This window comes from Apis dorsata, unplaced genomic scaffold (assembly GCF_000469605.1).
Source record: "Apis dorsata unplaced genomic scaffold, Apis dorsata 1.3 scaffold_99, whole genome shotgun sequence".
NCBI lineage: Eukaryota > Metazoa > Arthropoda > Insecta > Hymenoptera > Apidae > Apis > Apis dorsata.
The window spans coordinates 1,446,926-1,460,859 of NW_006263397.1; the positions used below are offsets into that span (position 1 = coordinate 1,446,926).

Sequence of the window (13,934 nt, forward strand, 5' to 3'; positions counted from 1 at the left end):
TCGACTCACCGCACGAAAAAATTGTTGCATGTGCGCAGGATCGGTGTCGACGATCAACTTGTAGATCTCCTTGTGTCTGACTTCTCGAAGAACTTGCCTGTAAGAACCAGGTCCTGCCTGGCGAATATACATCTCAGTTCTCGCCGAAGGCGGTGATTTCACGAGATCTTGCAGCTTGAATAAACCTATCGAGAAATAAATGAAATTCAATGAAAAAGTAGTACAAATTGTTGTGCATATTTTTTAATATAAATGTAATACGTGTATAAGATTACTTATTAAATTCCAAAGATATTAATATAATAGCAGAATTGCTATTTCATATTTGAGAAAAAAAAAATATTCAGACTTTTCAACTTTAACTTTTTCATCGCTTATATCACATTTCTTTAAAGATCATGGAGTAATAAAACACGTATACTGTTCGAATTCTGATTGTTTTATCTTTTGAGTGGAAACGATTGAAGTTGCACGTGAAAAATGATTCGATTATGCAAGAGAAAGAAAAAAAGAAACGCAAGATTCGTTTGAATCGAAAATTCGACAGCGAAAATTCCATGTCACCGAGAGACGAAATGAAATTCGCGAAAAAATTACACGCGAGATTTCCAAAGGCCAAAGGCCAACTTTATTTAATCGAGTTTCGTTGCCAGTCGATTTATTGCCAGTCGACTTTCATTTTGAGTCGATTTGCCATCTCATCTTTCACGATTTTTCCAACAAAAGCACAAGACAAAATTCCATTACTGTGAAGACGTCTCGATACGTAGAAATTCTATGCAATTCTATGCAAAATAGATTCTTCATTTTCGACATATATTTCCATTTCCAATAATGACAAGCATCCAGAATGAAATTCATCAAACGAAAATCCATCGAAAATCGTTAATCACAGCGCCGCGCCTCTAACAATTGGACGGGGGAAAAAAGAAAATTTCTTTCTCTCGCGTGCAATTTCTCAATAATCCACGCTGTGTTATTAAATTGCATGCACCGCCAACATTGTGCATTTTTAATATCTCGAACCGTGCCAACTTGAATTTTTGAAAAAACACTTCGTTTAATTAAATTTTCCTATTCCTCGTATCGCGCGATGTGAGTAATTCCAGTCATTTTTATACGAAACCACTATTCCCACGAATGAAAGAAACCTTTCTCCGCGCTGAGAAAGGAACGAAGGAAGGGAAAGAAGGGGAAGAAGAAAGAAAGAGAGAAAGAGAGAGAACGCCTTCTAAGTAATGGGTTGGGTATGCTTCAAACGTAAAATTGAAAGATAACAAACCGCTTCTTAGACGTGGTTTTCAATTATCACGCCGCCGCCTTTTCGAGGGCAACGTGTACACGTCCGCCCGACCCTTTGTGCTCGTGTACATACATTTGCAGGCAACAAGGGTTTGGTGGAGGACGAGCGAGTACAGGGGTGAGAGAGAGTCTGCTTTGCGGAACAACCCTCTGGTTACCGCGACTTGGATGGTTCTCGTAGCTTGGTAATTTATGACGGTTTCGCACGATACAAAAAGCACGTTGGACCAGCAAAAATTTAGAAAAGCCTCAAGTTCCCCTTTTTGATATACATGCATATATTTTTTTAAATACGAGTTTATATCCGTCTTGTTACTCTACACGATTTTCTGTTAACGTGAATGAAATCGTTGAAATGGTAGCAAATGGTAAAGATCGTTCGAGATTAATTAAATAGTAATTTTCCATGCAATTTAAACGTAAACGGGAGAAGAATCGAAACGAGACGAAAAATAAATCAAATTCAAAGGACTACTAAGAATAATTTATTTCTGCAAACGTTCTTGATATCGAGGAATGAAATTCTTTGATCTTTAATTCTTCTTGCGCGCTATCTGAATGCTCGATCCATTTATCAAAGCCTGAAAACGTGTCGAACGTGTTTAAAGAGCGGTTTAAAAATTTCCCTTGCTAAATTTAATGAAAGTCAAACTTCAACTTGAAGCGTCTAAGTCGAGAACCGCTTGAAGAATCTTCGCCCCGTCCATCGAACGAAACTTCACCCTCTTAAAACTCGAAAAATATTACACCAAAGTATAGTTGAATAATACGAACATACGAGTGCGCCCGTTCAAAAAATTGTTTCTCGAGCGTCGAACGAAAAAGCATTGAAACGTTGAAAAGAACCATTCATCTCGCTCGCTATCCTGTCGCGATTTAATATTTTCGTATAAAGCCTCTGTTGCGCGAAAACGTTTATACAATGGCGCGCTTTGAGCATCCGGATTGGAGGCGCGCGTGCTATTCAATGCGAGCTTAACGGCATGCCAGCCAAAGAGGCAAGTCACCCGAGTTCGAAGGCGAGGCGACGCTCGGGTAATTAATTCGTGGAAGAATAATTGGCGGAAGCGGCAGGCACAAAGCGCAGATGAACGGCGGAAACGTGGGCACCCTGTCGCTCAATTTGCATACGGGCTGGTCTTCCACGTATACGTATACGTGCCCCGTAACGAAAACAACTGTAGGAGAATGTGTGTACAACTGAGATATTAATAGAAAGCCTATATATTAATAGAAAGCCTCATATTGCATATTAGATGGTGGATTATAAGGTGAAAATATACGGGCAAAATGTAGAATAAAATTTTTTTATTTCGAGTCTTCTTGAGTAAAAGAAGATGGCTACTCTGATTTCTATACATTGTGTGTATCATTACAAAATAGATTTAAAAAAAGGACGTATAAAACTGCTATTCTTTCCTCTTTCGTTCATAAATAAATCTTTGGTCTTCTATTCTTTTGGCATTTTCTATGAGATTCCGATCATGCTTCGTAAAGTTTATATCCTTGGTTCAATGTCAAAACAGGGTGGAATTTTGATTGGATTACATTTTAATCGAGTTTATTAAAGCCCTCAGGGTAGAATGCGATGGAAAAGTTTAAGAAATAATTTTCTTTTTGTTGGGAAAGAGATCGAGCGGAGAAAGTTGAGTCATATTTAAACGATCGAGCCGCGAGAAAGCTTTGTCGTGTCGCGGAAAGCGAATTTTTTTTCGCATTTTCAATGAATAGACACGTTGAAAAATATATATCATCATATGGAATATATAGGAAATGCTCGGTGACATGCTTCACCAGGAAGAGGAATTTTTAGACGGATTTACTGAGAAATTTATGGTTGCCGTAAAATCTAACAAAAAAAAAAAAAGAAAAAAGAAAAAAAGAAAAACATCATTCCCAGGATATTTTCTTCATTTTTGCAACGAATGTTTCTTCTTTCCTTCTTCCTCTTTGTAAACAATTACGTCGTTTAATCAAGAGAAGTATTTCTAGCAAATAATCATCGTCTCTTCCATTTTTCTCCGAATAATTCATAAAATAAAAGCATCGAGTATAAATAGAGAATAAATTTATTTAAAACTATAAAATTGTTCGAATCCAAGAAACGAAATGAAAAGACATTCGAAAAATTCATTTTTTCTATTTGTGCATGGAATTTTAACATAAAATATAGACGAAATAGAGATAAACGAGAGATAAAAAAAGCTTTTTCCCCTATATGTAAAAACTAGATTTTTCAATCAATTTCACATATGATCGATGTTTGATATAAAAAGCTTTTTATATAGTATGGATAAAACATCATTGATGACATTTTGATGCAAAAGAAAAAAAGAAATATAGCGTGCTACAAATATAGAATGGAAACTTGGACGAGTGTTTGGTTGCACCTCGTTGGCCAAGTTACTTCCTATTGTGTTCACCTTCCTGTCGTTCATGGGCAAAAAGCTCGAGGGGGTTGGAAACTTGCAAGAACAAGAAACCGTTGACTTTAGAAGGTGTTAATTAAACGAGAGAAGCAAATTTGGCGCGGCAAGGCAAAGAAAGACGCTTTGACCTAGGGAAATTCAAGGTTAACGAGACAAGCTCCAGCTGAAAATGAAGGTTTGGAGATCTCTGGTGTTGAAAGATTAATTTACGCGAGGAATTTGGAAGTCGATAATTATTTGACTTCGAAAGAACACGTTTCAATATTTCTTCAACTCCAAAGTTTCACGTATTTAAAAAAAAAGAAAAAAAAAAAAAGAAAGCTCGAGGAAAATTAATAGAAGTGCAGTTCTCACCTCGAGAAGTTTATCTGCTAAAAGCCATAATATTGAAACTTGAAATTAAAGTAGCTTGCAATCTTTCGACTCTGTGAAATTTCAATATTTCCGATCATGAAAATAAGGTGATAATAATCCACGATTATTTAATTTTTCTTTTGAATTAAGTTATTATTATGAAATAAAATATTTTGAGACATCAAATTTTTCAAATAATAAATGTAAGAAAAGCTTAATTGGGATAAATCTTCCATTTCTCTCGTCAAAAAAGAATAGAGAATAACTCAAAGAAAACCTCGTTTCTGAAGATCTTGTTTCAACACTTTACGAAATCAAAATTACGAATTTTAATTTTATATCTATTTTCACTCAAAAATGATGAACCACGTTATCCACGAATCTAAAAAGAACCTCGTTTGATCTTTCGATATTTCTCGAAATCGAATATCTCTCCCGTGATTATCGAAAGAATTCATTAGAAACGAGATAGAGGATCGAGGAAAACGAGAAGCAAGGATCAAAAGGATAATTACGAATCGTGTGATTTTACACGCGGAACAGTTCCGTGCGTGTGCGTGCGGTTGACAGGCCCGACATTTCAGCGTCGCGCCGGCATCCACTTCCGCTGGCTGACTCCGACGTCCCTATTTGCATAGGGATGCATCACGGCGACCGGCGCGGCGCTGTTAAAAAACGAGACAAAACGAGGGACGAAACGAGAAGAAAAAAGGAACAGCGTAATAACTAGCCTGTATGACACGTCACGGCTGGAATGCTCCGTGACTCCTTTGGAGAGGTGGCACTCGTACGCTTGCAAATCCTCTGCCACCTGGAACGTTTGCTTCATTGTTTGCATCGCGTTATGCTTCTCTTCGTCGCGTTCTCTCTCTTTCCTTTTTTCCCCAATTTTTTTTTCCATTTTTCATTTCACCATTTTTATATTTCCAACACGACGCTACGTGTTATGCAATTACGTTACTTGTGCGTATGTTTTGAATAATCGTGGTTTTCGAGTATAACGGCAAGGAGATATACGTATATGTATATGCAGATGTTTTTTCTTCGTTTTAAGCTGAAGTGAATGCTTACCGTAATCCTCCTCGTAGATTATGGCCACTCTGGTCCAGTTTAAAAATGACATGAGATCTTTGAAGGCTTTGTTCAGATGGTCCTGAGATGGATAGAGATTTATACTGAACTCTTTGAACGTTGGCTCGAAGTCGACTCTGGCCTCGAGATGCGGGACGTCCAGAGCTTCACAAATGCTCTGGATATGGGCGCCTAGAAGAGGGTCGGATGGGCCGAAGATCCCTTGTACCGATCTCGACAGCTGCTTGCACGCTGAAATAAGAAAGATTATTGGTTTTTTTGACAGTTGACAGTTAATCTTTATCTATCAATTTTTCTATATATTTTTCTACAATGGCTGAAAATTATATAGTACGTAAATACTTTCTTTAACCTAATTATCATATCATTGGTGTAATATTTGATAAGAAACGAATCACATAATATATAACTTCAATTAATTTCATCGTTCATGACGTACGACGCACGTGACGTACATTAAAGGATGGATACATGAAATTATTTCTCGTTCAAATTTGAAGGAATTAAATAATCGTCGAAGCAAAAAGGATCATCTCTCTGAAATATTTCAGTATACTTAATACGAAAATAAACGAATGCTAACAGAAGTGTCACCACCCACACACAAGTTGAGAAACGTTCCCAACGTTCCCATTTAAATAGATTTGAATGAGAATGTAGTAGGTAAACAAGCAAAATGGCACGAAGAAGCGTGGAAATGGAAATGGAGAGCGTGGACTGGTGTTGACACTCCGATTTCATATTTCGAGACAAGACACGCTCGGGACTCCCTATATCAGGGGAGAAGTTGCGTGTATTTCCTACGCCATTTCACGGTAATCTTCCTCGTAAACTTTCATCGTGGCCCGGCGAATCGGCGACAAAAAGATTGACGCGAAACTTTGCCCCGCCTTTTTCTCTCGACTGTAAACAAGAGTTGCACAGCTACTTGCCTTCACTCGGTTTTTCGTATGGTGGAACGAGCACGTTACGACGGACATTCTTACTCTAGCTACGCGTGTATGGTATGGAACCGTGCAATCCCGGATACCAACTCGTGGGATTACTCGTAACCCTTCGAAATACGGTTTGGAAAACGTTCTTTCCTGCGATAAACGCTCGGTTTTGGGATGGAAAATTTTGCAACGAGTTTTTTTTTTTTTTTGTAAAGAAATGCAAGAGCAGTTGAGGTATGATGGGTGGGCGAATGTTGATCGATGAATGTTTTTCTTTTTTTTTTTTGAAATAACTGGTACGAAAATATTTTTCTGGTATTTTTCATACGAAATAATTTGACCACTCAATGTTGGATAGGATTTATCGAAAATCTTATTTTACTTGTTACCTTGTTATTTGTTATCTTGAATAATATTCAAGATAATATTTGGTGGAAAACTAGAGTAAAATTTATACGTGTTACGGTGTTTGAAGGATGAGACGGATCTGTATCCTCCATTTCTATAATTGGAAATTTAGAAATGACTTTTATGCAACGTTCAAAAAATGACAAAGATATATTTTCTTGAAGAAAATCGTCTAAGTGTGTGAACAAATTGCATTTTTATTGGAAATAAACGCTATTTCGAAAATGAAATTACTCTGAGACGATTTTTAATGCAATAAAATATTCTCGAGTCGTGTAGATCGAAATCGTAGATCAAAACGTGACAAAGGCGTGAATGGAAACGAATTTTCTCTAGTTTTCCATCACAATACCTTGTCTCGTGTTATTTTTCCATCGACTCGGCCCATATTCGACTCACGGTTCACGTATTAATCGAACATTCATGGAAGCGACGTGATCGTATGATTTACGAGTACGATGTTTATGCCCGTGCACAAAGATCGCAAGGAAAATGGACAGGAAATTGATACGTTATCAGACCGACGGCTTTCCTGATCCATTATCCGCGATATACTTTACGAACGTCTGTTCTCTTTTCGAAGAAAAGATCCTCCGACACATCGCCGGACGATTTCGAAGGATTTTGTTCTTTCTTCAAGCGTTCTCCGTTTTGCTAGCTAGAATTATTCACGCGATTCTTTCTTCCTGTCCCTTTTGATAGGCAATCAGGCTAGACTATCTTTTCATTTGTATTTACACTGCTGATTTCATTTAACGCGCCTCGATCGAAAACTCGTTAAAATTGCATTGATTTTATATTATATTGGAATATTTCTTTCTTGTTTTTCATTCTTCGTCTTGTTACGATTCGAAAATAAAATAATGGAAAAGAGTATTGTTGAAAAAATAGGAATTAGAAATAAAGTGGTCATAAAATATTTTCCAATGTCTGTTTCATTCAACAATTATAATTATTAATAATGTCTAAAAATAATTTAGGATAAATATACTTTTTGTAGAGAGGCAAATAATAATTATCTCTTGTTGATTTTAATAAATTTATCTTCGAAAAGGTTAGGATAGAATGATTTTTAACAATTGCTCTGGTCTCTTATCAGAGAATCACGTAAAATTCATCCAAGGAACTCTGTGAGCTGATTCAGTAAAGGGCGTTTCATCGATCTTCTTGAAAGCTTCTTCAGCTTCGAGATCTATCAGTGTCTTGTCTTCGAGCAATCGTAATTCGATTTAACGTCGTTGATGTCTGTATCGTGCAGAACTCGATGAAAATTCTTATTCGTTTGGCGAGAACAAGACAGCCAAGTCAACCTTACGACTGTTCATCGTCTGAACGACTCGAGATATCTCGTTCGTCGTCGTTATTCCCTTGATTAAGTCGTATTCTCGACGATGGTAAATAAGTCTCTTTACTTCGTTACCATGTTACTCTTCTTGTTAACGAACCGACACTAACGTCTCGAATTACTGACGTAGAAATGCTTCGAGTTATCAGTCATCATTTTCCTCATTTCCATCAAATATAATTTTTAACAGAGAGTTAATAATTTGCCAATTAAACATTCTTAAATATATTTTGATTAATAAATTACCGAATATTTGTTAAATATGTTATTAATTTATTTGTTTAATATCGATTTGTAAATTCGTTTTTTAACGTCACATATACGATTTCTTTTTCCATTTAATTTCTTTTATTTTTTTTTAAAATCATCCGGCTACTGTGTCGTTCATATTTCAATAATTATTATTCCCAGAATTTTCCTGGAATTTTACAGAATTCATTTACATCGAATCGTTGTTTCCTCGATTCTCGATCCGATATTTAATATGTATTTTAGAATTACTGCAATGTACAGTGTATAATTGAACAACCGATGCTCGATACACGGAATGTAATGCAACACTATCGATAAGAGAAGCAAAATTAAACATGTACCGTTATTACAACCCGGAATGTTAAAATATCCCTTGTTTCCATCGAACAATTAGTCAGGAATTATTACCAATAATAATTTCGTTCGAAAAACAGAACTTTTCTCCCCCGCGTATATATCTCCCCTATATATTTTTCGTTTTTAATCGAGCAACACGATCACCTCTCGAGCGCATTGACACGCAGGAATAGCTTCGTCACTAATTTCCCCTCTAACGATCCCTTCCTCCTCGCCATTCGCACACTCGATGAAAAAAGATCGCGCAACAATGTGGCGTTAACGCGGTCACGGTGTTGGAGGAGAATCATGCCCCTGTTCCTCTTTCAAAATGGTAACGAGAGGTGGAGGAAGGATTGAAGGGAGGACTTTAAACGGCCCCTTCTCTTGTTGAGGAAACGGAACTCGGGAATGTCCGAATGGCTGAAAACCGGTGGGAAAACAAAGCGATTAAACGCATCGGATCTTTCGAATCCCGTACCATTTTTACCATTTAGGATGAGAAAATGAAAAAATGTTTCCTTTTTTTTTCTTCTTCTTTTCCCTATGTTTTATTTTTTCTTTTTTTTCTTTTTCTCTTTTTTCGTTGGAATTACGAACGCAGATTTAATTGCGACGCGGAGTCGACTCGTTGAAAGTTCCTACGAAGCGGGAAACGAAACGTTGGCAATCTTGCGTTCCGGTTGACCTGAATTCCTCGTTGCTGGAAACGGACGGCCCTCCCCCTCTATAGAGTCGAGGAACAAAGATATCAAGGTTTTGTTCGGAGGGCATAGGTATACCGAGACGAAATGGGAGCAAAAGAGTGTCCGACGGGGAAGCAGTAAATTAAAAATACAACGGGTGCTCGCGTGTCGGCACGGATTTTAAACGGTCTCGCTTACCTGTCTGTCGAAAAAAAACGGGGGGAGGGAGGGAAAAAAAAAAAAGAAGAAGAGGGTCCTCCATCAGCGCTTTCAAGCGCACTTGCACGTTTTAAACGAAATTACATCGGTCGCATCCGTGTCTTTCTTCCCTCTTGGCCTTCTCGGCGGGAAAATATGATCGTTGAAAATGGTCGTTAAGTTGGTGACGTCGAGGATTCTATTTAATTATCATCAGAAAACGATATTTCTTCTTTTCTATCGATTCGAGAGATTTTGATAATTTGTAATGAAGTTTCTTCATGCATTTGTTGGAAATGAAAATCAGTTGAATCTAGTTGTTTCTATTTCGTTTCTATTTTACATTTATTTTTAGAGAAATCATCCTCTGTCACGATTTTCGATGCATTCTGGTATGGTGTAGTAAGTTTTAAATCAGTATAGTTAAGTTGTAAATTAATTACAACAACAATTGTAGCTATTGATGTCGACGTGACAAAGTTTAGACACTAAAGCCTCATTTAGATTAGTCAAGTTGCTCGAAACTGCTTAAGTAATTCGATTTTGAAACTCTTGTTCATATTAGTCAAATGTTACTTTGAATACAAGCAATTTAACTTTGAAGAATCTTAAACGAGTATCAGGTGTAGAATCTCGATAAAATGGAAAAGTAGAAGTTTTTGTTTTAATTATAAGAAATAAATTTTCCGACAAATCAACATTGAAGGGAGTCCAATTTTGGTCACAAAGAAGCGGCTGTTACATCTTTTGTCGGTAATAAACGAAAACTTCCATTCCATTAAAATGTTCCGGCTCGAGAGATCAAAGGAGTGCAAGTTATTCAATAAATTTTGAGATTTCTTGTTTTTTCGTTTTCTTGTTTGTCAGTTTGAGCATGATGACACTGTAACTTCAAACGACTCGAAGTCGCGAGGATTCACCAAATATTGATAAAAGCATCGGCAAAGTTTCTTATTACGATGAAACGGATATTATAAAATCTGTAGAAAGGGACTTTTATTATTAACAATCGGCATTATTACTTCTTATTGTGATAACGATCGTTTTAAGGATATATTGCAACTGAATAGAATGAGAAACGAGTGACAAATAATCGGTATTGATATAAATATTTATAGAAATTTTTATAATTTGAATATCCTTAAAAATATTCATTAAGAATGAACATTATTGAAGAAGTGATAATACAAATATCAATCTTTCATTGACGATTGATGTACAATCAGTCACATAAGTTTTCGTATACTTAAAAATAAATTGTTCTACATTATAATCCATTATATTTAATACAATTATCTATTTCTAATTTTGCAATTAATTTTGATTTAATTTTCATAATACAATCCGTTGATTGAATTTGTGTTGTACAAACTTTTGTGACTGATACATACGTAAATATTAAACGAGCCATTCTTCTATTCATAAATTGACAACAATTCGCGTTATTCTTTATCGAAATCAAAAATAAAAATAATAAACCGCTTAATTTTTTCGTGGATCCAAATTTCCTTGGAAAATCTAATTTTCCCCGTCGATCCATTTCCTTTTTCGCTCGAGAACATCATCGATGCATGCGTCGTTTGTAATCCGAACAGCCAATTCTTAGAAATTCATCGAGTCCCATTCCCGAGTCGATTTCCCTCTACGCGAATTCAATTTTCCCCGCGGTGGAAGGCTTTGTCTTCTCTTCTCGGTGGCATCCTACGAGGAAATCACGATTTTCCGGCGCGACAAATTTTTCTTCCCGATATCACAATGTGTCGATCGAATGGACGAGATTAAAAAGTTCAAGTAAAGTGCAATAATTCTTACATCTCGAAATATCAATAATCGTGGCAAAATTTTCAATATTAAATTTTGATACAAAAAAAATCTACAATTATCTACGTCTTTTTTTTGAAAATAAAATGTATCATAGATATTCTTTTCAATTTGATTTTTATAAGTTGATAATCAATATTAATAGCATCTTTAAAACTCGTGATTGACTCACGAATAATACGAATAGTGTTGATTTTCCATTAAAATTTCCTCATCAAAATTATTGAAATTTTTAACGTCAAAGAGTTTGATCAAAAATTATCTTAATGTCCATATACATATAAAAAAGCTTCATGACGAATTTTGGAAAAGGGACGATGAAACGAATCCGTTTTTTCGATATTCTCGTTTAGGATTGGTTCGAGATCGTGAAAGGAAATGACAATCAGGGAATCGGCGTTTAACGGTGAATAAATCTGATGAAATGCGAGGGGAATTTGTCGCGCGGATGATATCGTTCCAATGGCAAGCGAACATCGACGCCAATTAATTCGCGAAAATTATGTTTTCAAGCTTTTCATCGTCAGCTTCATTTTCACGTCTCTCTTTCCCCTTTGCATATTCGGTATTTTCGATTGCCGGTTTAATCGGGGTAAAGATGAACGGGATAAAAGAACGATTCATTTGTCCGCTGATTAAATCGTTCGACGAGGATCGAAAACGATTGTTACAATCGAATATTTTAATCTGCATACACGATTGTTATTTTGATACATACATTCAAATTGATGGTACGATAGAAATATATCACGGTTTCATCGTACATTTCGTCTTTCTCTGTCTTTTTCGATTCTTCTCGGTGAATTCAATCATTTTTAAACTTAAAATATTTAATTTTTCTGTAAAAGAAATCGTAATGATATATTCTTTATTCGCGTAATAATTTTAAATATTTTTTTCTTCGACTTCACTATTTTGAACGAGTTACTATTATTATTGATCGACGAAAAGCATTTTTATTAATTTATGAACAGAAGAGGAATTGAAGAAGTAGAAGAAATAAGTGGAAGAAAAAATTAGATAATGATGCAAAAAAATTAAGTGTAAAGAGGAATAACGAGAATATTAATTCTTTGGATATATTTGATGAGTCAGAATCAAATTGAGGCAATATTCAATAAATTTGAATTTGCATGTACTTCTTTCTACACTTCACCTGAGTCCAAGTGATAATTTATTAATCTACTGTATTGATGTATCTGAAGCGTAAAATTATGGAAGCTATTTAATCAAACTCTCCACTACTTTTCTACTATCTTCCAAAATGAAAAGACACTGAGAGCATAATGAAAAAGAAGACTTCAGTTCAAAAATAATTGAGAATCATCAAAATATAGACTTCAATACTATTATTTTAGTTGCAAAATCAATCGTGCAATCAATTTAAGAATTTTAATCAGCACATATGTGGTAAATTAATCGATCAATCAAAAATTAACTTTAAAACATTATCGTTCAAAGAAAACATCAGCTTCCACAAAGTTTAAGTTAGTCACCGTGCGACGTTAAGCCCACAATATGACATGAAGAATTGAGAAAGGAAGAGGGGAAAAAAATACGACTTGCGATCCCTCGAGGATTTATCACGAGAAGAGGAGATCCAACTGGAATAGGAAAAGATGGAGGCCGAGGCTATTGAAAATGAGAAATCTTTTCAGACGAGGTTGAAATATATCTTTAAACGGAAACTAACGTGGATACGAGATGCCAGTCGCGAGAACTCAGCAACTGAGAATATTTATGATGCGAATCGGCCTGGTAAAATTCCTGAGGGATGTTGGTCGCCACACGAAGGCCGAATAAATGCGGTCTGCCGACCCATTTCAACGAGTGGACAAGAGTAGATTTTGGGGCTAATTTACTAAGATTTCATTTGGTGTTGGTAGATTATGCATTATGATTGTTGCGCAATTATGACTTGATTGTTTTCCGAGTAGGATGTTTATTTCCTTGGTTAACGTTAATTAGGATACCGTTGTGGCCTTGGTTCCGTGAAATATTTCGAACAGGGGGTGGAATATTTGAATCTCGCCTCTCCTTTAATTTTACATTACAGCTCGTTCGAATTAACCTTTCGTGTATTAAATCGCGCTATCGTTATTACTTTTATCGTGATTTTTTTTTTTTTAACTTGATATCAAAGGAAGTGAATTTGAATTTAATCCTTTGATCTTATAATACACCACTGTTTTTATTCAACAGAAATTTCAATTATTTATAATTTGAATAAATAAAACTCGACGTTCTTGTATATAATTTGTTTTGGCACTTAAAATTAATTTTTCAAAAGAACCGCATATATTGCTAAAATGTATTCATTAAACTCTCAAATAATATTTGAAGATATTTTTTTCAACAGGCGATAAATACGTACGATTATAGAAGTCAGATTATTCTTGTTCGTTGCCATGATAAAATTAAAAACTACTATTATATACCGCGTGCACGCAATAAAGCTTCCCCTTTGTACTCTTAAATATGTATGTCTCTCTAGTGTTAGCGCAATTTTATATCACCTCGGAAAACTCGGAAAAAATGCTTGTAAACTCTGGTCGCGGGTTCTAAACATGCATAGCTCGTGACGGAATTTTAAAACAGATGATAATAATAAAATATCAGAATTACACGAAGGATTAATGAAGACAATTTTTACGAGTACGTCGAGTTTCTTTTAAGTATAATTTATCGTAGATGTGTAAAATATTCAGATTTTATTTCTTGTAAAATATATATTTCCAAACGGAATTTTATTTATAACGAGAGCAAAAAAAAAAAA

The 13,934-nt window shown here is 35.5% G+C and overlaps 1 protein-coding gene across 6 annotated transcripts in view; it reads right to left on the minus strand.

Annotated features, from left to right (window-relative positions):
• Positions 1-13,934, minus strand: part of LOC102676221 (glutamate receptor ionotropic, kainate 1) — a 153,303-nt gene that overhangs the window by 56,204 nt on the left and 83,165 nt on the right. For all 6 annotated transcript variants that reach the window (XM_031508779.1, XM_031508781.1, XM_031508778.1 and 3 more), the window contains exons 4-5: positions 5,157-5,408; positions 10-185 (exon numbers count right to left, since the gene is read on the minus strand). In XM_031508779.1, the coding sequence (XP_031364639.1) occupies positions 10-185; positions 5,157-5,408 (428 nt within the window). The remainder of the gene's footprint in view (positions 1-9; positions 186-5,156; positions 5,409-13,934) is intronic.